Genomic DNA, 26,617 nt, shown 5'->3' with positions numbered 1-26,617 from the left:
TGGAAACAATTGATACCCGTCTTTGCCGTGTAATATTACGCCCAGAATAATAATCAGACATTACAACACGGCAGCATGGAACACTTTCACTAGTGTTATAAGCCACTGTTGTGGACCCTGCTGCCAAATGGACGTGCGGCCATTTTGGCAATCACTTCTACGACCTGAATCGAATCAAGTGACGTAACAGTAGGCCACGACAATTAGGGCATTTTAATCAAAGCTGCCGCTTTCTGCAATTGACCTTGTGTGAGTCTAAGCACGTGTTTTTCCTCTGTAGGCCTGAGTCTTAGCCAGACGAGGATTCGATCCTTGGATGGGGGATCAGCTTTAGTATTCGATAACAGATGGATATAAGCCACGGTGGACTAGCGGTTAGAACGCTGGCCTTGTAATCCTGGGGGTCTCGGGGTCGATTCCCGGCGGTGCCCGAATTTATAACTTGTGTTGGGCAAGGCCGTGGTCTAGGCAACACGGAGTTTTCCTCCGTGGCATCCCAACAATTACTCCATTCACACACAGAAGAAGGCAACGGCAAACCACTTCTGGATCATCTGCCAAGAACGTATATGAACAGGTCCCAGTCCGAGAAGAGAAAAGGATGGAAGGATCCTGTTCATATGGACCTGTCGTCAGACAGAACACTAAATAATAATAATAATAATAAAAAAGGAAAGAAAAAGAAGATGGATCTACCTCGATTCTACTGCAGAATGCAGGGCCAGTTAAAAGCGATGTTGTGTGTTCTGTCTCACGCTTGTGTTACACTGTGCTACGTGTTTAATAACGCACCAAAATAACTTTTTAATATTGTCATGTCTGCTGCCTGACTCTGTGATTTACTTAATCTTTCTGAGTGCACTTTCGTGACCTTTTAAAGACTGTGTTCCGTCTGTTTAACATTCGGTGACTGCATTTTATTTCGTATTATTCTCAGAATAGAATTTACCAACTTATCGTTTTCACGGACACGTGTAGCGTTTTCTTTGAGGTAGGAACTGAATTGTTAATATTGTTTTGATTGTCTTTTCAAAGGGTTAATACGTCGCAGTTTTGATGTGACTTAGGACTCTTATCCGCTCAACAGGGTGGCTGGTAATAATATTCTGATGATATGTGGCCAGAATGATAACAGAGAGGAAACACAAAACAATTATACGTAATGAGAAGTGACGCAACACGGCCATATTGGTAAAAGCATTGTTTTAACTTCCGTCTGCCTCATCTTCTGCTCATTAGTGTGTTAGTGTTTGATTCCTCGCGGTGCTAAAACACTGGACCCTGTTCCCGAAGGAAGAACGAGGGATTTGTTCACGCACGAGAAACGTAAACAGCACGAATTATATATCCGCGGGCCTCAGGTTGAAACCCCTAGCTCAGAGATTTGGCACATCAGGAAGTTACAAGAAAGTTGAGTTCTGAAAAGTGTTTATTTAACATCGTTTTTCCGTCTGTATTGGTTAAGCCAGCTTGTAGCGTCGGTAAGGAGGATGGATGATGAACGGGAAAGGATTTGAAAGGAAGTGACCTGGTCTTGATTAAGAACGAATGAAAGGCGGACGCGTGTGAAGACGAAACTTAGTAAAAAATAAATAAATTAAGAACGAGTGTTTGAGTGTGGAAAGTGATTTCATCGGGAGTGGTGGCTGGCTGTTGTTAACACGGTAATGAACGTTTTAAAAAAAAGCGATTGGTGACTGAACAACTGTCAGCTTCTAGAACACACTGCTCCACGGAGATGTGGTTTTATAAATACCTGATTAAAGAAATACACAGGTAAATACGTTGTGAGTAAATTAATGTTTGCAGTTAGAGGAAAATGGAAAATTCTGCAGTTTTCCAAGCTTGGCGGTGACATTTCAGAGCTATTCTGTGTACTGTTGCATTATGGAACCTTACCGATTGTCTTCTGTTTCAGGTCAGAGCGATGCCAAGTTTGGACTCTGAGCCCGCGTCCTGATTATTGATATTGGAACGCACTGAAGAAGGCAGATTTTCTCACTTTTCAGGTATGTTGAATGTTGTATCAAAATGGATACATTTTGGAGGTTTTCCTTGCTATTTATTTATTTATTTAGTGTTCTGTCTGACGACAGGTCCATATGAACAGGATCCTTCCATCCTTTTCTCGGACTGGGACCTGTTCATATACGTTCTTGGCAGATGATTCAGAAGTGGTTTGCCATTGCCTTCTTCTGTGTGTGAATGGAGTAATTGTTGGGATGCCACGGAGGAAAACTCCGTGTTGCCTAGACCACGGCCTTGCCCAACACAAGTTATAAATTCGGGCACCGCCGGAAATCGAACCCGAGACCCCAGGATTACAAGGCCAGCGTTCTAACCGCTAGACCACCGTGGCCATTTTCCTTGCTACCGAAACATTATTATCCAGAGACATTCAGCGTCCTCATAGGCTTTACGTCACATCATCTGGTCATGAACGCAATATTTTTCCCTCCATGTTTCAGATTCATATCTCGGTTACCAGAATCAGTCCGTTAATGTTTAAGGAAACAATCGCTACGTATTCAGGGAATCGACTAAATGTAATCGATAGTGCTCGCAGCGCCAGTTGCAATGATTTAAGGGGCCGTGACGAAAGGAGGTTTTCGAAGGGCATCCGAAGGCCATTGTTTTATCTCCTTTGCCAAAAGGAGTGCCATTCTCTGTCAGGAATGCAAAGAGAGAGAGAGAGAGGGGGTTACATACGTCACAGTTGCGTAAACGAAAGATTGTTGAAGCTTGTTTTGTTCTGCCCTCATTTACAGTTGCCAGGTTTCCAAGACGATGTAACAAGTCTCATCTGTCTTGACATTTATGATGGTTTTTAATGATGTTACGAGTGTTTCAACAAAATAAAGCAGACGAAAGTCAAAATAAGAAAATAGGTTAAGAACAAGATGTTGATGATGACGGGAAGAGTATTTTATTGTTATTTTTGGTATCAATTATAAGCCTCATATTTGATTAAAAATTTTCTCGGGGTAAAAGGGGGGGGGGGTAGTTTCGCCGTCGGCTCGGCGGAAGTCTTAATAGAAGTAGATGGCAGCACGTGGCTCCATCTGACCAATGACCGATTTATCGATCTATCGAATATATAATTTATTAACTAATGGTACGATAGACATTTAGAAAGAAATTACTTTTAGACTTTCCATGCTATGTAGTTGAAACTGTATATTCTTTCCTCTGTGAGTCTTCGTCTGTGACAATATGAGGGAAAATAGATCTGTCCTGCCACCTTTTGACACTTCAAGGTAATCATTTTAAGCGTGAAACATATTTATAGGTTGCTATGATAATAAACAACAAAATATTTGCTGAACATTTTACCAAGTAAAGGATTAAAAATGAATATTTTCTGTCTTTATTAATTTGATTGACATTCGAGAACATTTTTTTTCACGTTTTAATCGAGCCACTGGTATATACAAGAATACCTTACGGACACCATGTTTAATGCCATAGGTTACAATTTTTTCCGCGTGGGGCGTGGTGCATTCTACAGTTCAATGTTCTCTTTCCTGTATACGTAATCTTGGTCGAGACACGCAGTTCTTGCTGAAGATTCTTCATGAAGGCTGTATTGTTCCCAGCACTGCGATGTACCTTAGACTAAAGTAGTTACGTGCTCCCTTATAAAACGCTCTCCCCAAATGTACGCACTTCACTTTCTTTTACAATTATGTTTAAAGAGATTCTCAGACACGAAGGAGGAAATAATATTCATAAAATGCGGAAGTAGTTTTCACAGAGCTCGGAAATTATGTAAACTCCGTTCATTATCGTATGTGTTATTTTATTTAATTATGTTTAATGACGTAACAGTTTGTTTAGTTGCTAATACAATATGGTTGACTCCTGAATAAATAAAACTAGCTCGGAAAGTTTGTTCCGTACCGGAATACACGTAATATGCCCCATACGTTCTTTGCGCCTTGTTCGATAGTTCCCACTTTCGCCACCAGATAGCAGAACCCCCAGCGTCCACTTCACGACTTTCCTCATCCGCCATTTTTTGTTATCACCTCTCGTAGGTTATAAATTAAACACAGGTATACTAAATAGTTATTACACAATTTTCTGATATTCATATTACCTAAAGACCTATTCAGGCTTGTAATTCCTTTCTTTTCGATCTGAAAGCATTTGTGTCACTGTGTACGTCAGCTTCGAAGAGTGTTCTCTCCAAACATCGTAGTTTATTTACAAGCGTGAAGCAGTTGTTCTTAAATGAAGCCTCTTTTTCAAACGCACGCGCAGACGTAAGGCTATGATCTTTGGTCGTTGTTAATGAAAGAGACCGATATGTGAAGTAGGTCACGCGATCGGCGAGACGGCGTTCATTTGTTTGCATCTCTTATCTGTGTACTTTCTACACGCATTGTTCTCAGTACAATGGCGGGCCCGTGTGAGGAAACGAGTGAAATTGAACTCTTTCACATGTGGCGAGGAATACCGCTAGTGTTTCTTGTTTCCTTAATCCGCATTCTGGTATTAGGAATGCGGTGAGCACTTATGAGCCAACATATTGGAAATATGTTGCTAAAAAGATATCTAAACCTACTGTTTAATAACGTCGATGAAAATGTTAATTGTCTTCCTATGTCTCGCTGTGTTTTTTAAGACGTTTTAAAAATGGAAGTTGTTTGTAAGACACAGTGAATACGCGTAAAGTCATGACGGAATTTTTGGTGAAAAAATTATGATGGAAACGATTGTGTAATCTTGAATTGGGTATTGTTGTGTGTCATAAAACGAACTTGTTTTGATCAGAAGTTTATCCGATACGTGAGTCCTAACTAAAACCGATGCCTGCAGGGGATATACAGGTTTAGGTAAGCCGTTTTTACGCACGTAGCGAAACCACTCAGAATAATTAAGCGAGAGCTTTCTTTTTTGAAGGAGCACAAAGCCGGTAAACAATGGAATGCATTCAGTTATCCCTGCAGGAATTTTACAAGCTGGATAACTAACAAATGTGGGAAGTATGACAGGCCTTGCTTACAAATCCCAGAGTTAGTTTCTTACGTGTCTGCACACAGAAGCAGTTTTCCATTTTGTTGTCCAAAGTTCCCCATGTCTTTGGAGTAAAACGTGAAATCTCGAATTTTCTGAATGCCCCCGTCTATTTCACCCACCTTAATTTTACACAGTCGATCACAATAAAAACAGATTTTGTGTTGTCTAACCCTCGTCACGAGATCCTTATTCTGCAGCTCGAGTAGGGCAGTTTATTGCTAAGCAAAATCTGAAAATTGCCCTCATTGCACTGTTTTTATGTAGGTTTCGAGAGCGTTGAGTTGAATCGTCGCTTCTCGCTTGGCACTTGTTTTGTTTCTGAGACTTATCGTGGCTTCAATTCTTTTCTGTGACAACTCGAATGAGATCCTAGAATCCGTATTGAGCTCTGCTGTGCTCGTCCGGCCGTGAATTGCATTCGTAAGATTGAATCGCCAAGTATCAGATGTGGTTATTAATATTTTTCGTACCACTGACCTCGGAAAGGATCAATTGTGACGCATTTTCTGGTAGAAGTTTACTATCGTTTCAGAGGTGCTTGCTGCCTTAATCATCGGTTATCGGGCAGATTACACATCTGTGTGCCTTGTTTCCGTAGGTATGAGGGGCTTGGACCGGCTGACAGTAGAATGGGCAATTCCACCTCGCAGGCTCTTCACAGGCGCGCTGAGAACCAACAGTCCTGGACCAACTCTTACCCGCGAGACTCTCGGGCCGTCCGGAGCGTGAAGGCGCCCCAGAATAAGGTCCTCCCGGAGCGTATTCCGGGCCAACGGCTCCGGGTCACTGACAATGGAGCCATCCTCCAGAACGGTGGCACAATCAGCGGTCGGCGTCAAACCATTTCTCTCGGAGAAACCTTCAGCAAACATGGTCAGGTACGCACTGGTTCTGTGCTATCCGAAGGCGAGTGTGGCTGCCACGTGCCATTTTGTTTTATTTATTTTAGTGTTCTGTGTGACGACAGGTCCATATGAACAGGATCCTTCCATCCTTTTCTCGGACTGGGACCTGTTCATATACGTTCTTGGCAGATGGTCCAGAAGTGGTTTGCCATTGCCTTCTTCTGTGTGTGAATGGAGTAATTGTTGGGATGTCACGGAGGAAAACTCCGTGTTGCCTAGACCACGGCCTTGCCCAACACAAGTTATAAATTCGGGCACCGCCTTGAATCGAACCCGAGACCCCAGGATTACAAGGCCAGCGTTCTAACCGCTAGACCACCTCATCTTATTATTATTTAGTGTTCTGTCTGAGGACAGGTCCATATGAACAGGATCCTTCCATCCTTTTCTCGGACTGGGACCTGTTCATATACGTTCTTGGCAGATGATCCAGAAGTGGTTTGCCATTGCCTTCTTCTGTGTGTGAGTGGAGTAATTGTTGGGATGCCACGGAGGAAAACTCCGTGTTGCCTAGACCACGGCCTTGCCCAACACAAGTTATAAATTCGAACCCGAGACCCCAGGATTACAAGGCCAGCCGCGTAGACGATGTGGATTGTTTAATTACGAAATAAATGTCTTGGCATGTATTTACTTATTTGTGCCAGAGACATTCAAGATCTGTGTCTTTCTGTTTACTATTAGTGTTCAATGTAGGTCATCTCGTCACTCCGTAATAGTCCAAGTGCAATTGACATTCAAATATAAACTGCACCTTTGGAGCCGAACGTGTTTCAGATAAACGTGAAAGTAATATATGTAAGACGTCTTCCCATTTCTTTTAGTCGTGTGCACGGGAGTGAGACACTTGGCATGGCATTTGACAGGTTTTATATCCGCGAAAGAGGTCTGTAGCCTTTGGTGCAGTTTTGGCACTCGTATTTGGTTCACATAAACAGCAATGAAAGCCAGAGGGAAGATTTGGTGGGGAAATTCAAGTTTAACCGAGGCGAAGTCGGCACTGTCACTCGATTTTGTTGTCTCTACAGATCAGCATATTGTCTCGAGGGTTGTTCGGGGATTCAGATTTGTGAACGCGGCCATGTTGTTGTTACAGAGTACACAAGATGGCGCGGGACGTGTGTACCGGACGCGTAGCACGTCTACGCATCAGCACCCTCGCCAGTCACATCCCAACGGGAACGGCGATATACTGGGAAAACGATTTGGGAGCGAACCAGACTTGAGGTTCCCGCACTCGAACCATATCGACAGTCCCGCCAAGCAGCGTATCTCCAGGTACCGTTCATAGATGGCAGCACGTTGTAGGGAGTTTTTAGAGATATCTCATCTGAAAGTAAATTCTGTAATGGCTTCTAAGATGGGTGTCTTCTGGGCTGTAGCGTTGTGTAGACCGGTAGAAATATACCTTCGATTTAGAGGTCCTTGCTGCCTCCATGATCAGGGCAATGAGTGGATTTTGGTTTCTGAAGATGTGAGATAGATTGATGTGGCACACTAATGAGTTTGTGATAACGATACTCTGTGAACTGTTGAGGTTATGTAATGTCAACTGAAGCACACGAATTATCCTGTGTTATTAGTTGGGGTTATTTCATATGGAATAAGCTGAGGCCGTATTTTTCATGAGTCATCAGTGATTTTGAAGTTTTGGACGCAATCGTTTATGACCTGTTTCAAGGTAATCGTTATTACTTCTGCAGTCTCTTACTAACAAGCCATCCCTTGGCGATAGGTCCCGGAAGAAGTACAAGGCTCCGGCACCACCTCCAGAGTCACATGGTCCAGACAGCTCCTCACCAGATTCATGCCATTGGGACACGCTTGATCCACCTGCCAGGCGTGCCAGACTATTCAAGACTCGTGCTGAGACAAAGAAGACTGCCAATGCTGCTAATAGACGTATGCTTGAACAAGAGCATGTTGGTAGCACCGCTGCCTCGCCACTATCGCTGCCTCCATCTATCCAGCGGAGCCTGTCATCCCCTGAGTTTCAGGTAAGTGCCTGATCTTTCCAGGTTCCTTTACTGCTACCTTGAGGGAATATTCTGACAAGTTTCGTCGCATATATTTTTACCATCTGTGAAATTCAGGCAGAATTGCTTCAAGCTACACGGAGGCTGCGTTCAGGGCCACCTGCGGTAGCGTTACGGGAAGCACCTGTTGGAGAGGCTGCTGTGAGAGGAGAATGCTCAAGCAGAGAGTCCCTCATACGGCCAGAGCCACCCCTGCCGCGTCGGAATGCGGACGCTGCCCCTCGGTTGCCACCCCGCAAAAAACAGGAACCTAGGAAGAACCATAGAGCGCACTGGGAAATGTGAGTACTTAGGAATGGACAACATTTTCCCTGTAAACAGTTTGCGAAGCAAAGGAATAAATATATATCTCAGCTGTGTGTGTTAATGTGCCCTCTGTGTGCATATTGAGAGGTTGTTATCTGCGTATTTGCATGTTTTACCTCCCATACCCATTTGTGGACTCTGAGGCAGTACACTGGGTATCCTGACTACTATTCTTCATGAGTTTCTTCAGTCACTACATGTAACTGCTGCGGTAAGTATATTGAAACAGTGCGTTATTGCTGCGACTCCAACACATTTGTCATTCATTGTCATCTTTTCATTTCATTCAGCGCCAAATAAGCTCCGAAATTGACGAGTTTCATTAAATAACCATTCGCCCAAGAAGACAAGTGGTTCTTTCTGCAAATGGCCTGTGTATTTGATAAAGTTTTTTGTTAAATAGGCATCCACTTGATAGTCTAGCATTTTGCGAACAACCTTTGTAATCGATTGATATGTCATAAAATAACCGACGAATCCCAGGATGTTTCTACAAATAACATGTGCAGTAATTAAAATTATTGCTGGATAACCTACAAGGGAACAAACCCCAATCTCGAACTTAAATTGTTTTCTGCTAGAAAATGTTTCATGACCAGTCAGTTGTTTTCCATGTGAGTGATGAACAGATTTCTCATTGCACCCATTTTTCAGCATTCCGCCAGTGGCCACCTCACAGCAAGAAAGGTGCCATGGTGTGCCCGTTAAGACATTTTACTTCGGCATGGAGCAGGGTGAGCACGAGGCAGTGGACCGGTTTGCGGCGAGCTTGCGGGTGCCGCCTGTGCCCTGCAGTTTATCCAGCGAAGAGCCCGAAGAGGAGCCCAGCAGCGGTATTGCGCTACAGCTGAGGCCGACACTGCCAAAGAAACAGCTCGAGATACCCAGATTCTCCCCGACGGCTGCTTGGCGTCTGCTGTCTGCACTGGATGCCAACCAGCTTGGCACTGCATCGCCAGCCCACACAGAGGAAGGATCCATCTTGTTGGAGGAGCGTATTCAGAGGCTGTCCCGCCCAGTAGCTCCATTGCCCCCACAGCAGGTAAGAGTAAGAGGAGAAATGAACAATGCATGGGTGAAGAAATGACGAAGTAAGTATTGCATAAAGCGTTTAATTCAGTAATACACTAATAAAAGTTAGTAAAAAGCATCCACATATGAACAAAAGCACGTATTATGAGTTGGCAACCAAATCATTTTGATATAAAGGGCAGTGTGGATGGAGCAGTCATTGACTCTTCCCTCCAAGCATGTGTGTGCCTTCATATCTGTGTGTTTGTACACAGGGGTGAAGTTTGCTTTTAACATTTAAGGTTTTGCAGCAGCAGGCTCCACGAAGTAGCCACGACAAGTCCGGAGACTCCGGTATTTCTGGGGATGCAAGTCCGGGTGGCATCCATGAGGACTCCTCTGAAGCACCTGTACCATTAGGCAGGAAGCCAGTGCCCCAGGCCGGGCCCGCACGGCCCCTCGTGATGGCTTGGACTCCACAGCAGGACCTGGAGGAAGAAGATGAATCCAGTTCCGATGGGGGGGTGGAGGTGCCCCCTGCCACTAGCTCTGGTGTTGTGCAACCCAAGTTCTCCCCACGGTCTCATGTTTTCTCCCTGTCTCTGCCCCGAGATGACAGGCTCTGTTTGTCACTGTATGCTGATGGTGTTGATGTTATTTCTCCCAAGGTAATCAGGGGGTGTGTTAGTGTTTATTTAATCTTTATTTCGCCATTTTATGTCCTCCCTCGAACTCAATCCATTATTAAAATTTGAGGTTCTCAAAGCAGTGATGATGTCAGCGTTGGTATTCTGCGTTGTAGCAATGTGTGAACTTGTAGGTAGATACCACCATTTTAGAGGAACATGCTGAAGCTCTGAAGATGAAGGCAGTGTGTCAATCCAAAAGTCCACATGGCTGAAGACCAGCACCGACATCATCCTGACAGTCATGGAAATTGTTTCCAGTTCAATACCTGACTTGTTGACATTCACTGATCACATTATAAATTAAACTTGAGTGTTCCCTCTCGGTTTCTTGCGTGTTTATGTACAGGGACCTTCCTTCTGTCTGACATTCCAGTACGATGTAAGATGGAGTCAGGCAGTTTTGAAATTAAAGGAAGCTGTGGTGTTTCTGGGATACTGTATCTTCGAAACCTTCAGTGATATGACATCATAATGAATTTCATAATGATTGGTGGATTTCTTCATACATTTTTCACAGACATATAATGCACCTCTTATTTTGGATTAAGTGTATTGTTCCTGTTCTGTTGCTAAATTTTCAGCTGCGAGATCAGCGGGATGTCCAACCCTCCTTCAACAGCCTTCAGAAGCTGCGTCACTCAGTATCTGGAGTCCTTGGGTCAGCACTGGGTGGCATCACTGCAGAGAGCCCCACAAGGGGAGAGCCTCTTGATGAAAACTGGCTTCTAAGCCGCAGTGTCCCCAACTCTCTGCATCTAGAAACCACTTGGGGGGGTCGTACTAGCAGCCCTTCATCTCCTGACCAGGACGTTCGGCCCTCTTTCTCATACCTTGCATCAGGAGGCCATGTCATGTACCTTCCTGAGTATGAAAGCCAGTGCCAGACTGCTCCTGAAGAGCTGATGTCATTTGGCAGAGGGAGGTCGTACAGTGCGGGTGTGACTGCTAGGAACCTCAGGATGACAGTTCCACTGTCAAAGTCATGTGACAATATATCTGCAGCTTCAGAGATGCGACAGCTTGGTCGGACTCCTTCTCCTGACCGAAATAACGAAGTGGAGGTACCGCCAACAGCGCCTCTGCCCGACAAGAAAAGCAAGGGCAAGCGTTTCACTTTCCAGAGCACAGTGAGACAAATCGAGCGCCGTAGACTGGCCGAGAAGCTTTCCAGGGAGGCTGAACTTAAGGAGAGACAACGTTTGGGAGAGTTAGAGGCAATGCGCAGAGTGGAAGAAGAATTCCAGAGGAAGAGAGCACGTGAAAAAGCCAGTATCCGCCAGCAACTCCGCCTCTTTAGCCTGGATGAGAACATGTACTCTTCACTGCCAGCGGGTTGGGGGGATATGAGAGTCGATCCGGATGGAGCTCCTTCATCAACGCCGTCACCAGCATCTGGGGCATCATCTGGACCTTCAAGAGCAGGCAAGGCATCAAGACAGGCTGCTTCCACGCAGGTGCTCTCAGAGTTCCATCAGCCTAGCAGAGAATACAGGGATTATCGGCAGTGCAGGTGGGTTTGGAGCAGCGTCTTCATAAAATGGTTGTGTTCTGAATCATTACTTCTTTGTTTGATGGCAGTTATGTGTTGAATAAAAGGATTATAATGATTGATAAATTTTTAATGGGTGTAGGAAGGAAGTTATTGATGTTCTTTAAAGTTCTTCCCCATTATATTTCTGCAGAGACTGAGAAAAGCCATTTAAAGCTTATGGAAGTAACTGCTCTAAACTATGAAGCATATTATTCTGCTGGTTAAATGTTTATCGTCATGCCACTTGAAATATGTATAGTTTGGTGTGGTAAAACTGACATTTTTGACTGTCAGGTATGTTGACTCGGGGTCTGAGTTGTTCATGCCACATGTAGACTCAAAGCGCAACACTGTGCATCACCCAGAGGTGGTGTATGACATGCCAAAGAGCACGCAGGTGTACGTGGCACCTCATCACCATGGCGACACAGAGGTGTCTACTCCTTGCTCCTCCTCATCTGACAACTACCGCAGGGACTTTGCCCACGGCGCTCGACCGGGACGTTCCCTGGCTAGTTCCGACTCGGAGCTCTCCCAGCCTGCCGCGAGGCCAGCGTCTCGACACCAGCATCTTAGCAGGTATGAAGTAAGAGGTGCCTGAGGTGTGTTGAACATTCTTCATTCACGCACTAATGCTTCATTTCACATGTGTTCACTTAACGAATTTTTGCATTTTATGTTTGAAAGATAAGATCCTGTTTTTCACATGTACTTGTACTGTATATGAAGTAATGTAAGCCATAATGTATATATGTAAAATTTTTGGTTTTCACAGCGGTGAGTATGAAGATTTCTGTCTTCTGGGTTTTGCGCTGTGTAGTCTGATCGATGTTAACCAACGTTTCAGAGGCCATACTGCCTCCGTCATCGCCCTGATGACGGAGGCAGTATGACCTCTGAAACGTTGGTTAACATCGACACATCCATTTACATTCTTTATATTACATTTGTTGCCCAAGAGGACTGAGAATTGACCAGCCACATTATAGAGGAATTTATATTTTATAAATACAAAATGGTAAAGTTGAGCTCTGTATGCCTATCGTGTTTGAGAATATAAGATGAAGTCTTTTAAAATAATAATTAAGAACTGGCCCCCTGCCTTTAAAAAAAACACTGTGCATGGAATCTCTGCTAGCATCAGTTAGGGCTGATAATTGTCAGGTTTTGTGAACATTGTGATGAACCTTTAGGTTTCTTAAAAGTGGAGAATTTCAAAGTGAGTGGGTATAAACTTTTAAGAATTATCCTGCATGATGGAGTTTTTAGTGACACGAATTATTCAGTTTTACTTTTTCCCTTGACATTCATAAAAATGATGGCGCAACGTTTATACATTAGAATGTTTAATAGGCATTGATATTGTTTATGTGAAAATGATTTGCTGACGTAAATGTTAAATGCGGATGCTCTGTTTTCGTAGAACCGTCTTGTTAGAGCATTAATATTTTCCGTTAAATACTGCATGGTTTTATCAGTGGTTCATTACGTAACAGCATATGTTCTTTTTTGTTTTTGTTTTACAATTTGTTGGTGTGAACATAACCTCATTTGTACATACGCAGGCCAAATAACCTAACCTTGTATTGTCACAGGGTATAACAGTGGTGTCAGAAGCTGCCTAACCTAATCTAGTCATCACAATATTAACATCAACACATGGGCTTGCGACATACACAGGTTTGTTCAATGATGTGAAATATTGTTTTCTGTGCATGAGTAATGCAACCCATCTCGGTCATAAGTGGCGAGGCTTATATATTAATCTGTATGCGTCTTTGTACAAATTTCATTAAAGGAATGCATTAAGGGAGGTCATGGCAGTGTGAAATCTGTAATGTGAATAACTTTTGCAACAGTAGATTTTTATTTCCAATAAATAACATCAGGTCTGCTGTGATTTGCAGAATAACAGAGAAGCATTTGTAAAATATATCTGCACTCTTTTTGCAAATGTTATGAACATTTACAAGTTCTGAGGTGAGATTGCAGGTTCTAATGGCAGTGAGTATGAAGATGACCGTCTTTTGGGATGTTGCGCTGTGCAAATCCCAAAAGAGTCGTCTTCGTAAGTGTCTGTGTACACAAGCCTTTTCACTGGGCTCAAAAACGTCTCTTGCTTCCACAGAACCAGTTTTGGCGAGCGTTCCGCTGCAAGTTGTGGTATAGATGGCTGTTCTATTTGTGTGCATGAAAGAAATTCAAAGATATGTGAGTGGTGAAGACATTTTCTGCGAGAGCTAAAATTAAAATTCTTTCACTTTGAAATGTATTGATTGCTTTGACACCTTTCGAGGGGCATGTAAATGAACGGGACGTTTCCAAGACTTTTAACACTTTGTTTAACTCCCTTGAAAAGACCCGTGTAAGTGAGAAGTGAGAAAGAATGTGACTTTTCTTATTGTGGGTTTTCCCCTCAGTACAAGGGTCGACTGTTAGTGAATTAAATAAATTAATGTAACTTCTTTGATTATGATGATTTTACTTGATGATCGGAACCTACCGGTTTGAACTCCTTTCTTGAAGAGTGATGTTTCCCCACAGATTGGCTAGTCCTGTTTCCGGTGGCCAGAGCACTCATTCGAGTCTGGAAGAGATTGCTGGAACTGATGAAATATCATGCGAAGATGGCAGAACGGCTCAACCTCAGCCAGTACAGGTAGAAAAATATTTGGAGCTGAAATTCACAATATGGTCCTTACCGCATTAAAGTATTTGACTTTTTTCTTGAAAGAAGGGCGTGCATGCTTGTGTCTGTGTACATATTCTGGGGTAGCTATAAAAACAAGAAGACCAGGGCATAGTTTGGAAGATATTATTAAAATGAATTTAGAGTAACAGGTTGGGAGGATGTGAACTGGATTCATGATGCTCAGGGTAGAGACCCATAGCGGGCTCTTGTAGATGTGGCAGTGAACATTTGCGTTCCGATAATGGCATGGAATTTCTCGACTGAGTTATTATTTGCTTCTCAAGAAGGACTTAAGCTTCTTGTAGTTACTGAAATGAATATAAAGTACTTCTGATATAATTGTCGAGATACTTCTAAATTACCTATAAACAAAACATAACCACGAGAAATGTGCAACCGTGATCATCATTTGGCGTCATGTGGTAATTGTTGCAGGCGTTGCCACTGAGCCGACCCAGCCTCTCAACTCTTCAGCCATTCGCCCGAAATAACAAGGGTTACCGACCCATTGTGTTCACCCCTGGGGCTGTCTTGCTCCAGAATGTTGCTCAAACTGTTAGCTAGGACAACGGACTATCACTTAAGTTTTAAAGAACATGCGAGTGTCAGCGTGAGTGGAATGAGAGTGCGGCGCCTTCCGTCTTCCACGTCGCCACGTTCGGGTGTTTGAGTGCACCAGAAATCAACAGGATTCTTAAATTGTGTGTTGTGTACGGAGTTGCCAACCGTTGATTGATTACAGTATACGTTTTTTGTTACCAGGCAATTGGTAGCTGTTCATCTTGTTTACAAGATTCCGTGCATAATCTCAAAAATGTTCGGTCACTGGTATAAGTTACGATGCCCCCCTTGTGTTCTCTTATTTTGGAAATTTGTATATTGAATTGCATTCCCTTATTACACTAGACTTGAAATTATTGTATTTTTAGAAATTGGAGAAATACGTCTCTTATAATTTATGAAGGATATGTGTTTATAGGCATTTTAACTGTTGGCAGCCCTTATTACATAGTATTTATTGCAATTAACATTTATTGTCCATGTGACGCAGCTTGTACTTTATCCGTCTGTCCGTGTGTGGCACCGTCACTTTCATCATTAATCCATTACTGGGCATGGCGGGAACGGACGGGTGGATGTCGTATGAAAATTAATTTCTTCGTCTCGCAGGATGGACACTCTGAGGTATTTGCCAAGAAAAGGTTCGTTTATTTTGACACATTTAAGTTCATTCCCGAAAAAGAAACTGCTATACATTTCCATTGGTTTCGATGAAAGTTTGGTGATCTGTATCATCAATTTGTACGTTAGAGGATATTAATGTATATTTGTTATTTTTATATTTTATTCTATTGTAATATTTGTACTTACAGTTATAGGCATAAAGTTTTTGGTATGAAAAACATCTGATTATTTATCAGAATGTTTTAGGCAATACTCATTTTGTGCCAATGAACCTACAGGAGAATCATAAGACGGCGATCGTTCGGACACGCGCAATGTCGAGACAAAATAAAGTTGGAATGATATTCCTTGTTAAATGTTAGAGAGCTTAGTGTTCTTCTTTAGTTCAGTTTAAAATTAAGATATTTTCTAAACGAATTATCTGCGACTGTTTTAACAAGTAAAATTCTGTGCATTTTTCACGTCTGCCTGTCTTTAGTCGCTGTAACACTGATGATTACAGCGTAACGTTTGTTCAGATTGTTTTCATGTGTCGTTACGATCGTGGGTTATCATTCTCCTCTTTTATTGCCAGTTGCAGGAGGCACTGGAGTTTTAATCCTGAACAGTGCGAGTTTCTCAGGGTTTGGGTTTATTAACAAATGACTTATCGTGTACTGTGCAATAATATTGCTGTAAAATCTAATAGGAAAGTGTTTTATTATTGCATTTAGGAAGGGAGAATTTTATAAATAATATTTGTCATTACTAAATATAAAATTAATATTAATATAAAGTATTTGTAAAGATGAGTCCTGTAAATATAAATGGCTCTGGGATGCTGTCTTGTTTTCATCAACCTCACTATTTGTTTATGGCTTTACTTTTTAATAACACTTCTTTATATGCATTTGTTACACGGCGAGATAATTCTGAATTATAAATAGGAATGGGTGTGATACTTCTTTACCTGTCTGCATGTTCTACCCATCTGAATCGCTCTGGCCATGGGGCTGGACGATCGGAGTTCGAAACCCCCGGAAGGGCGGGTACTTTATCCCCCCTCCAATCAAGACCGGATATGGCTGTCTCTCAGCGGATATCTTCAAGTCCTTTCTTCCACGCAGTTCCAAAGTCTAAAATGAATGGATCTTGACCTCAACGCCCCCCCCTCGGTAGTAAAACCCCAGAAGAATGGCTCGTACATGCTCGTTGTTAAGATCGACGTTTATGACGTCTTACGGCAGTGGGATTCATGATGTGGTTGAAAGAATTAATTTACAAGAAACTGAATAAGCGACATAATTATTGACGAAGAGAACGCAAAATAAATTAAAGTGAAACATCCCAAATATAGAAAGCAAAACGTGCGTAAGAAAACATTTATTGGTTCCTCGACCAAAATTCTGCAGGCATTTTGCAATTTTTCTAGTCGTGCTACATACTACCCTGTATCATTCTCCGTGTTTGATGCATTGTCGGTAAATAAACATTGAAGCAATGTAGTCTCGAGTCACGTGGGACAGTGAAGTGATCGGCCAAACCCTGTTCTGCCTTCCGGCTGGTAGCATCACTTCTTCTGCGTCTGTTTATCTCGTCATCATAGTTTATTCCAGTCCTCTTTGTATGACGCTGATCGCAGCTGTCAGACAGTCCACTTGCCGACACTCCGGCGCCCTGACCCGAGCTCCAGCAGGAGGCAGGTGGCGCCAAGCACCATGCCGGTCCCCAGCGCCATGAGGATAGGCAGCAGATGCTGCATCTCCACGCTGAGCCAGCCGCCCACCATCGCCCTGTGCTCAGCCTCCTGCAGGTTCAGGGACGCGAACAGGCCGTCCTTGAGTCTGTGTAGAACTCCGTCGTCATACAGCGTCAGAAGGCTGTGGGCATGACATGACATATAGTTGACGGAACGAGTAACAGGCTGGCCGATTGAATGACTGACAAACACAGATTCAGTGAATGATTGACTTCATGACCAAAGGAATGACAAATTTAACTGCTGATAGGATGTCAGCCTTAATGGCTGACTGCATGACTAACGGACTAGCAAATTGAATGACTGCAAATTTAAGGAAATTACATATTGTGTGAATGATATTAAAATGACCTTGAGACATTTTAATACCTCTATTCGGCAAACACTTGGGGCTAATTTTGTCGTGACCAATACATGGCCTTGACCCATCCGTGATCTAAAATTGGCATCAGTATGGTAACTCAGACACCTACAGATCGACAGAAATAAGTGTGAGAACAAATTGAATGACTCGCTGACTGCATGACTATTGTGCTGGCTGACCAGCAGATTGAATGACTTATTAGCCCAAATTTGACGATCCAGTTAAGTGGCTGGGTATAGTCCATTTATTAAATAGCGTAAGTTAATGGCTGAATGTTGTCCTAGTCTAGTGCCAGTTCAGCCAAACTCATGTTTCAATGCCCGGTTTACAAAAGCTGGAGGCTGTCTTACTGGTAGTTGAGGAAGGCCTTGTAGGGGCAGTTGAGGGTCAGTCCCAAAGACAGACTGGACTGGAAGTAGCTTGCGGGGAGGGTCGCTAGCTGACACCCGCTCTCTGACGGCGGGTGTTGTATCACGTCCGTGTACAAGGCGATGAACGCGTAGTTGGAGCTGCACACCCGGTAGAGGCCGACCCCGATGTCAGGCACCAGCGTACCGTGAATCCGGTGCAGGAACCGTTGGTATATCTGCTGGTACAACGGCAGCTTCGCGTCCTGCGCCAAACACCAGTTTTAATATTATATTGTTAAGTGCCTCGAATTCACAAGTGAAAATATCATCTCGTTTATGACGGAGGCATTAAGCGTCTCTGAAACGTCGGTTAAGTTTTGTAAGACTACACGGTGCAACGTCTAGAATATCGTCATAATTAGTCCTTGCTTTCCACTCAGTTACATCGTAACATAGTATTTTAAATAATTGGTTCCTTTTTCATACGGTTTGTCAGTATGGTACTTGGTTTGACTCTCACGTCAGTCATTCAGTCAGTTTATTGCCGTCAAGGTGCTTACCATGAAGTGGCTGAGTACTGTGGACTGCTCCAGACATCCGAGCTTGTGAGTTCCGGCTTTAAGGAGCTCCTCGAGGGTACTGAATGGAAGTTCGGCATTTTTCACAGAGAGGAAGGAGATCAGGGTGGCCGAGTAGGCGGCCAGGAGGATCACTGCTGTCAAGTACGTGGTCAGGTACAGCACTCGACAAGCGCTCAGCTGCGGACAGCTTGGCTCCATACCTGAAGAGAGCATAATGACACAGGAATTGGGTTTCACTGGTCTCGAGCTTTATCAATATAATACTCGAAACTGCCGTGTAGGAAACCAACCGGTCTGACCCCCCCCCCCCAAAAAAAAGGCACTCACCTTGTTGGCAGAACGCGCCGAACACGTAGAACAGAGAGTCCTTGAACTTGAAGGGCACCTGGGTCGCCTCAGCGATCCCGTGACGTCGTCCGAGGCTATAGAGATTTGGCAGGAGCAGGGCGATTAACAGGACCAGGAGGACGACGGTGAGCCACAGTCTGACGCTGAAAGGCGCCAGGTACGTGTCCCACTCCAACTGAAGGCCGTCAGGTTGGCGGACGAACACGTGGAACCTACGCGAATATACAGGGTGTAGCACGAGTGCTTTATACAGAGGAAATGAGATTGTCAGAGGTTTTTTTTAGTGTTCTGTCTGACGACAGGTCCATATGAACAGGATCCTTCCATCCTTTTCTCTTCTCGGACTGGGACCTGTTCATATACGTTCTTGGCAGATGATCCAGAAGTGGTTTGCCATTGCCTTCTTCTGTGTGTGAATGGAGTAATTGTTGGGATGCCACGGAGGAAAACTCCGTGTTGCCTAGACCACGGCCTTGCCCAACACAAGTTATAAATTCGGGCACCGCCGGGAATCGAACCCGAGACCCCAGCGTTCTATCCGCTGGACCACCGTGGCTTGTAGTCAGAGTACAAATAAATTATTCCATACATGTACCGAGTGTCACACGGGTTACCTAGATGGGCTGGGCATGTAGAAGTTTCTCAAACAGAACATCACGTAAGAGTTCAGGGGGTAGCCATTTAAGTTTGCTGGCAACTCCTGATACTAGGCCGTTAAATGGATTACTTACTTGGGGCTCAGTATCGGCGTAGTGAAATCCATGACGTCCATCCGTCGTGACGTCATTAGCATGCTGAAGACGCCGACCTCAGCCTGACCGTCCGCAAGAACGCCTACGACTCCTGTAGTCGTGTTGTTCGCGTACACCGTTCCCCAAGACCTCAAACTGGGGACCACGTACCGCGTCCTGCTGACACACGTTCCTTGTAACACTTTTACGCTCAGTCGCAGTACCGGCTGGTTATTTTTTAAGGATGAAGGAAGGAATAAAGATGAAATACGTCATTACCCGTTAAATTTCAACGGCTGTTTAAATAATGCGGGAGAGAGCAATATTTATACTCGTCGCCACGAGAATGTGAAATCTCACCTCGTTGACGTGTTTTTACTCAGTTTTGTTCCAGCTGGGTTGGGTACTTGGAGTGACTTCCTGGCAAGTGAAACCTCGCTATATTAAAGAAATTTTTAGTTGTGTCCCAGCGGGGGTGCAGCTGTTCAGTAAACATCTTTTGAAGGTGGAAAACCAATGGGGGGTGGACACTCACGTAAAGTTTAGGCGCTCCTCGAGACTGAACCAGACGGATCCGAACAGCCCCCCTCTCATTTTCATTTTCTCCTCGTCCAAGATCACCAGTGGCGGACTCTGCGATAAATTTGATGTATTATGACACGCAAATTCTTAGTTTACACAATGATCTGGCATATATTTTCTTCATGTGTGTATGTCCCTTCGTATTTATCCTTGGGATAAAAACTATCTTTGTTTCACGTATTATTATTATTATGCTTAAACAATTTTGATTAAATACGATAATCTGTGACATGATTATTTTGAAAGTGAATGTGGAAATTTCAACCCTGTTTCAAAATCACAGTCTTAAACCTAACCTAACCCAATTTTCTAATTTTTTAACTGCAAGGTGTGTATGTTTCCCTAACCTTACAAATTACGTATCAGAATAAAATTTGAAATACCTCTTTTAATTTTGTGTGTTTGGTTGCTACTCACGTTCATAGATGTAGCTGTGATCGTAAAGCCGTGAAAATCGGATCTGCGGCGGAACAAACTTTCAGTAATCACGTGCAATCTGTCTTGGCTCCAAATTCCAAAATGGCGACGATGTAGGGGGAATTCCTTGGCCATTCTGTAGACTTCAGTAAGTCTTACCGCATTTTCACCGCTACGTTGAGCCACTATAAACTCACAGTCCACGGGAATGTAAACGTCTTCTAAGAATTGCTCGAGCAACGTATCAAGAAACAAAAGCCAAACAGCTTTCGCCATGACGCCTCGTTCTGAGGACAGCTGAAAATATAAACAGTCGTTTGTAGATGGTCATCATTGTCGAATTCCAGCCATTACTTAATCGATTAATTACCAGGTATTTAATCATCAATGAAAGAATCAGTAGCAATGACATGCTATTTACATTTAAGCTTTAAAATAAAAATAATTGCACCTAAAAATTATGATCATTACTATTACGTTGAGTTATGTTACAATTTCTATGACTTTTCATGTTGACTTTTAAGAGTTTGAAAGACATAAGGTAGTATATATATATATATATATATATATATATATAAATATTTTATATTTTATCATCTTATTAAAAATTGTGATTTGACGTAAAATATTAAAATATTAGTTTGAAAGACGTTTATGACGATAACTTTCATTCAGATGCTCAGACTATCAAGAACTACAAATAATAATCCATTTCTTTGTGTAATATCAACCAATATCTCATTTCACATATTTAAATTTACAAGATATACAACATCAAATCTACACACGACGCCATGTTACCAATGCTAATGTATAATAGAGAATACGTGTTTATGAAATTTCATGTCACTAACGTTAATTATTCAATAAATATTACGTGAAATGGGGTTCAACATTATACAACTATTGAATTTTTTTTGGATATTATCCATCGTCTAGTAAATATAAAACGTAAAAACGACGTTTCGGAGATGGGACTCTATCTCCGTCTTCAGGTTCCTACTCAGTTGGGCCCACTAGATAGAGCTAATCCCTATCTCCGGACCTTCCATCGTCTAGTAAATATAAAACGTAAAAAACGACGTTTCGGAGATGGGACTCTCTATCTGCGTCTTCAGGTTCCTACTCAGTTGGGCCCACTAGATAGAGCTAATCCCTATCTCCGGACCTCTTGGATATTATCCATCGTCTAGTAAATATAAAACGTAAAAACGACGTTTCGGAGATGGGACTCTCTATCTGCGTCTTCAGGTTCCTACTCAGTTGGGCCCACTAGATAGAGCTAATCCCTATCTCCGGACAAAGTAAAAAGTGAAAGTGGGCCCAACTGTGTAGGAACCTGAAGACGGAGATAGAGTCCCATCTCCGAAACGTCGTTTTTACGTTTTATATCTACTATACGATGGATAATATTCAAAAATTTTTTTTTTTCAATTGACTCTTCACCATCGTCAAGAAGTTTTAGATTTGATTATACAACTATTGTTCTGGCACTAATGTTGTTGTCCCCAAAAATTCGTATGGACCATATTTCGGTATTATTGATGACAGAAATTGTAAACTGCCCCTGTAACACAATCTTGATGATAAAAATTGCATGAAAATCCATCAATTGTTTAGAAAGTTTACGAATGCGTACTTAACACACGGACCTAATATATAAGTCTATATTCCCTTCTTAGCAAGGATTAATTACCACGTAGTAAATTGGGTGTGTTATTAGTACGAATAAAGTATTTCTTACTGACCTCTGCTAGGGCTAATTTGGTACTCTTGTCGCTAGATAGCAGCACGTGAAGTGGCTTGTTGAAGGAACAGGTTCGAGGCTTCAGTTGATTTGGATCGTAGAAGGTATACGCTGCTATTTGACGGCCATTTGTTGACATTAATTTTTGCAAAATCCGCATCTGTTCTACATCTGGAAGAAAAGCTGTTAATATTTTATTTATTTAGTGTTCTGTCTGACGACAGGTCCATATGAACAGGATCCTTCCATCCTTTTCTCGGACTGGGACCTGTTCATATACGTTCTTGGCAGATGATCCAGAAGTGGTTTGCCATTTCCTTCTTCTGTGTGTGAATGGAGTAATTGTTGGGATGCCACGGAGGAAAATTCCGTGTTGCCTAGACCACGGCCTTGCCCAACACAAGTTATAAATTCGGGCACCGCCGGGAATCGAACCCGAGACCCCAGCGTAACAAAATACGCTGATCAAAATAGATTTTACGTAGCAAGTAATTGTTAACATGTCCGTATTTTTAGGTACCGGGTTCGATTCTGAATTGAAGAAACAGCTGTCGGGTTTTTGTTACATTTACCCATGCAATTTTCTCGCAATGGGACATGATTTATTTTTTATCTGAATTTACGAAGCTGAAATTACACTCCATCAAATTTCTGATGAAAGCGTAGTACATGATATGAAAAAGATCCCATTGTGGTCTTTAACTCTTTTTATGAAACAGTTTCTGTGGCACTTTACCTCCCACGCCCCCCCCTTCGCCACTTGTATGTTGTAGTTCATGCTCACACTCATAGGAATTTACAGTTCGCCGTGGTGATGCGGCAACTTCTCCGACACTCTTGTGCTGCGTTTAGCCTAATCATTACGTTGAAGGCGTTTTAGTGTCTTGCGTATAATAAACGTCAGCTTATGTTTAACAGTTTAAAGTGTAGTGGTAACTATATGTACCATCTGCTTTAACAATAAATAATTCTTGAGTTTTAGCCGTGATGTGTATATATCGATTTCATATTATTCCCAGAGTAAATATCGATTATATCCTTATACAGCATTAACCAGCTGATCGTTGTAATGGTGAAGTGTTGCGTTTTCTTTGCGGTACGGACAGAATTTCTAAATAACGCCAAGACGAGTTTCGGCTTCAAGGGGATTATGTTCTGACTGCTGGAATATCCATATTTCATTGACTGATTTTAAAATGTTCAAGTATTAGAATTATAAACGAACAGGGGTCGAGGGCAAATTTAAATGGAAGTGTCACGTGGCATTGTGGGTTATGGTGGTTGTTGAGGCAGCCACCCTGTAAACCACAGCTACAGAATGGGCTGTTCACATCTCGCAGACGCGTGTGTTAAATGCAATTACCAATTCTGTTGCTTTCACCTTCTCGTGCTACAGGACAATATTCCAAAGCAAGGGAACTTTGCATGTCGCACGCAATACATACACAAATATTTATAAATGTATCTCATTTTTATTGCCTCGTGGGAGAGGATTAGGAAGGTTTGCGTTCATTTTACAGAGGTATTTGTGATCTGGTACAGCTTTAATGTCCATCAACTGCAAATGTACGAGGCTCGTCCACAAAGTAAGTTTCCCTGGGGCCGTTTACAGAAACAAAACACAATTTCATGGGAATATTTATTGCAACAGATACAGCAAGTGTCCAGCTATTTTTCAACATATTCGCCACCGGAATTGAGACATTTGTCATACCGTGGGACCAACTTTTGAATACCTGTGTCGTAGAAGTCTGCCGCCTGGGATTGGAACCACTGTGTGACAACCATCTCCGCCTCTCTGTCATTCTCAAAACGCTGACGCTGACCGGACAGGAATTTCTTGAGGTGTAGGAAAAGATGGAAATCACTGGGAGCGAGGTCCAGGCTGTAGGGTGAATGATTAAACACCTCCCAGCTGAACTCCTGCAGGAGACTTGCTGTCCGTCGAGCCTTGTGCGGCCTAGCGTTATCACTGACCGCACTTCACAGTCGGCGGGAGCTGGAATAAGAACCTCCATCTTCAACAGCTGCAACGATGCTACTGTGAGAACGCGGGAAGTACCGTTAGTGCATGCGCCATGCTACGTCATTGCTCTATCACGTACGCACAGTCGCTTCGCGCAATATAAGGTTTGCTAGCTGTGGGACGAGTGGGAAACTTACTTTGTGGACGCGCCTCGTAGTATAGTTCCTTGGGTCTTTGTTCTACCAACTTTGTGCCGATATTTTGTGGCAAGACAACGTGGCGTCCCGACCCAGAAGAAAAACACAGGAAATAAGAACAAGCTGAGAAGTTTTTAAGAACTTTATCTATCTATATAACAAGCAAATGCTGGTAGTTTGCTTGGCTGATTGGTCATCGTTTTCCTTTAAGGGACTTTGGACCTCGCGGTATATATGTGTGTTGTTATAACGGTTGCCATGGAAATGCTATTAAGGAATTTTGATACACGTGGGATAATATTTACGAGTGTTGCTATATTCTTACGTTGTCACTTCACGTAAATAATCTTGTGGTTCTTTCGCCAAATATTCATCCCATCGAAATTTCTTTTTTTAAAAAAAAATTACTCAGAATCCGAAGGCCTCGATGTATATAATATTCCATTTGGTCGAAGTGGGCGTGAAGGAAGCCTTTTGAGTTCTTAGTTGGCTTCGTAACAGTTTTGTGCCTGCAATTAATCTTGTCCTATTGCGCTGGATGATAAGCGATATTATGAATGCGTAATTTATGGCCCCAGCTTTTAACCGTGTTTGATGAAAGATAGTGAAAGCTGTTAAATACGTGGTAGGACATTTGAACCGGCGTGGAAATTGATTGTCTGCGTTTCGTATTTTATTGGCTACGTTCAATGTCGAACAAAATGCAGTTTTTTGTTTCCACACATAATTTTCTGTGATTAGTAATACATCGTTATTCATATTGAGTTATTTCAGGGCGTATGAAGACAGGGTGTTTATAAAATACGAACCTGTAGAAACTAGCGTAGGCTCAGCAACAGACTGTAGAAAAAAAAATACGTAACGAAGAACTTCATAATTCGTACTCTTCGCTAAAAATTGTTAGAGTAATTAAATCAGGAAATTTAAGGTGGACTTGATCATGTAGCGCTCACAGGATAAATTAACATTAACACAGTTCTTTTGTCAGAAAATTTCATTTGAAGGATTTTTTTTTTTAAAATGTGCGCGTATACGGAAAAAGTAATGGTAAAGGGGGGTGTTAGAAGAATATTAGGGATGGCCAGATGTGTGTGAAGAATAATGAACCTTCGGTTTCATAAAATACGGACACTTTTCGATCAGCTGAGAGACTATTAGTAATCTGAAGTCAGGGGGGTCTGCTTCGTGTTGGTACTGAAGTCGCCATGAAGATATTTTTTGAAATTTTTATGTAAATAGTGCAATTTCCTTGCGATTTGCAAAGAAAATTCTGCAGTAAATTGTATTACAGTTCCACGCAAGAAAGATCTTTCCCGACAACGCTATGGTAATAAGAATAATAATAAGTTTCCTTACCTGTTGTGTTCTGAGATTGCAGGAGGTAAACGCAGCCCGCGTGAAAGTGCGTCTGCAAGGCCAGCAGGACGCCGAGCGTCGCGGCGCACCGCGAAGCCACGAGGGAGAGTACCAGGACATGCAGCACACGGGACATCTGGAAACGGAGTGCCAGGCAACCCGCACGACACACAGCGACGCTTGCAACATGTATATGGCAGGGGTGACTAAGGTTGGACGCACACCGGCATGCGTCAAGGCATGTAACAGTCAAGACACGATGTCTGCGACATGACGCAAAGAAAGGAGCATAGTTGAAACGAATGAGATTATGAACGCCGCACACCGGTCTGAGTCATGATGCTGACGTCAGCTTCATGCTGCAGACACGTGCAGCAAGACTCGGGCATGTTCCTTTTCTGTGCGTCAGGACTGAGACATCAGTACTCAAGGAAAAGCACCAGTGTACGTTATCGACATGAGTGAAAGCAAACAAATATTAAGATAGTGCAGATGGTTGAGAAATTCCCGGTAATATACGATTATTCGACCCCGGGCCGCTCAAACAAGGACGAGGTTGATAAATCTTGGCATTCTGTTTCAAAAGAAGTAAACATAGATAGTAAATGCACTGATTAATTTTATTTTAACGAGCTAATGACTGAATTAACTATTATACACATTGAGCTTAAGCTCGTTTCGTACAAGTCTGCTCTCATTCACACATAAAACGAAAAGATTTATGTTAAAGTGTACTTGTTCTGCCAATGAAGAGTCACATTTGGTTTCAAAAAGTAAGAACACAAATGGTTCCTCATTTCAACGGCCTCAGTAGTTGCTCTTCTGCAGCAGGGCTGGAATATAGATTCACAACTGCCTTTGTC

The 26,617-nt window shown here is 42.7% G+C and overlaps 2 protein-coding genes across 5 annotated transcripts in view; one reads left to right on the top strand and one right to left on the bottom strand.

Moving 5' to 3' along the window:
* LOC110838821 (uncharacterized) overlaps positions 1 to 16,195 on the top strand; it is a 46,890-nt gene extending 30,695 nt beyond the window's left edge. Inside the window, exons 2-13 of one of the 4 annotated variants that reach the window (XR_002546245.2) lie at positions 1,919 to 2,009; positions 5,621 to 5,900; positions 7,024 to 7,205; positions 7,663 to 7,924; positions 8,021 to 8,244; positions 8,924 to 9,311; positions 9,583 to 9,948; positions 10,551 to 11,479; positions 11,795 to 12,079; positions 13,096 to 13,180; positions 14,045 to 14,159; positions 14,628 to 14,649. Coding sequence is in view for 3 of the 4 variants with exons in the window: in XM_022082429.2 (XP_021938121.1) it covers positions 5,652 to 5,900; positions 7,024 to 7,205; positions 7,663 to 7,924; positions 8,021 to 8,244; positions 8,924 to 9,311; positions 9,583 to 9,948; positions 10,551 to 11,479; positions 11,795 to 12,079; positions 14,045 to 14,159; positions 14,628 to 14,756 (3,129 nt within the window). In the remaining variant the exon portion in view is untranslated. Of the gene's footprint in view, positions 1 to 1,230; positions 1,777 to 1,918; positions 2,010 to 5,620; positions 5,901 to 7,023; positions 7,206 to 7,662; positions 7,925 to 8,020; positions 8,245 to 8,923; positions 9,312 to 9,582; positions 9,949 to 10,550; positions 11,480 to 11,794; positions 12,080 to 13,095; positions 13,181 to 14,044; positions 14,160 to 14,627 lie in introns of those variants that run through there. The other 3 variants (XM_022082430.2, XM_022082429.2, XM_022082432.2) reach the window with 3 other exon arrangements.
* Positions 16,196 to 16,724: 529 nt separating this feature from the next.
* On the bottom strand, positions 16,725 to 25,890 carry LOC110838822 (putative glutamate receptor). The gene is made up of 9 exons (XM_022082434.2): positions 25,755 to 25,890; positions 22,237 to 22,406; positions 20,489 to 20,785; positions 20,025 to 20,122; positions 19,490 to 19,666; positions 18,738 to 18,970; positions 18,390 to 18,610; positions 17,830 to 18,092; positions 16,725 to 17,236 (listed from the first exon to the last, which is right to left on the bottom strand). The coding sequence occupies exons 1-9, from the start codon at positions 25,888 to 25,890 to the stop codon at positions 17,002 to 17,004; spliced, it is 1,830 nt and encodes a 609-aa protein (XP_021938126.2). The 3' UTR covers positions 16,725 to 17,001.
* Positions 25,891 to 26,617: the final 727 nt, after the last annotated feature.

The sequence above is a fragment of the Zootermopsis nevadensis genome, unplaced genomic scaffold, assembly GCF_977971745.1.
Source record: "Zootermopsis nevadensis isolate Lab colony 2312 unplaced genomic scaffold, Znev_1.0 Znev_ptg000004l, whole genome shotgun sequence".
In the NCBI taxonomy this organism is placed as follows: Eukaryota; Metazoa; Arthropoda; class Insecta; order Blattodea; family Termopsidae; genus Zootermopsis; species Zootermopsis nevadensis.
The sequence above is the reverse complement of the archived record's forward strand: the minus strand, read 5'-3'. Positions and strand labels throughout refer to the sequence as shown.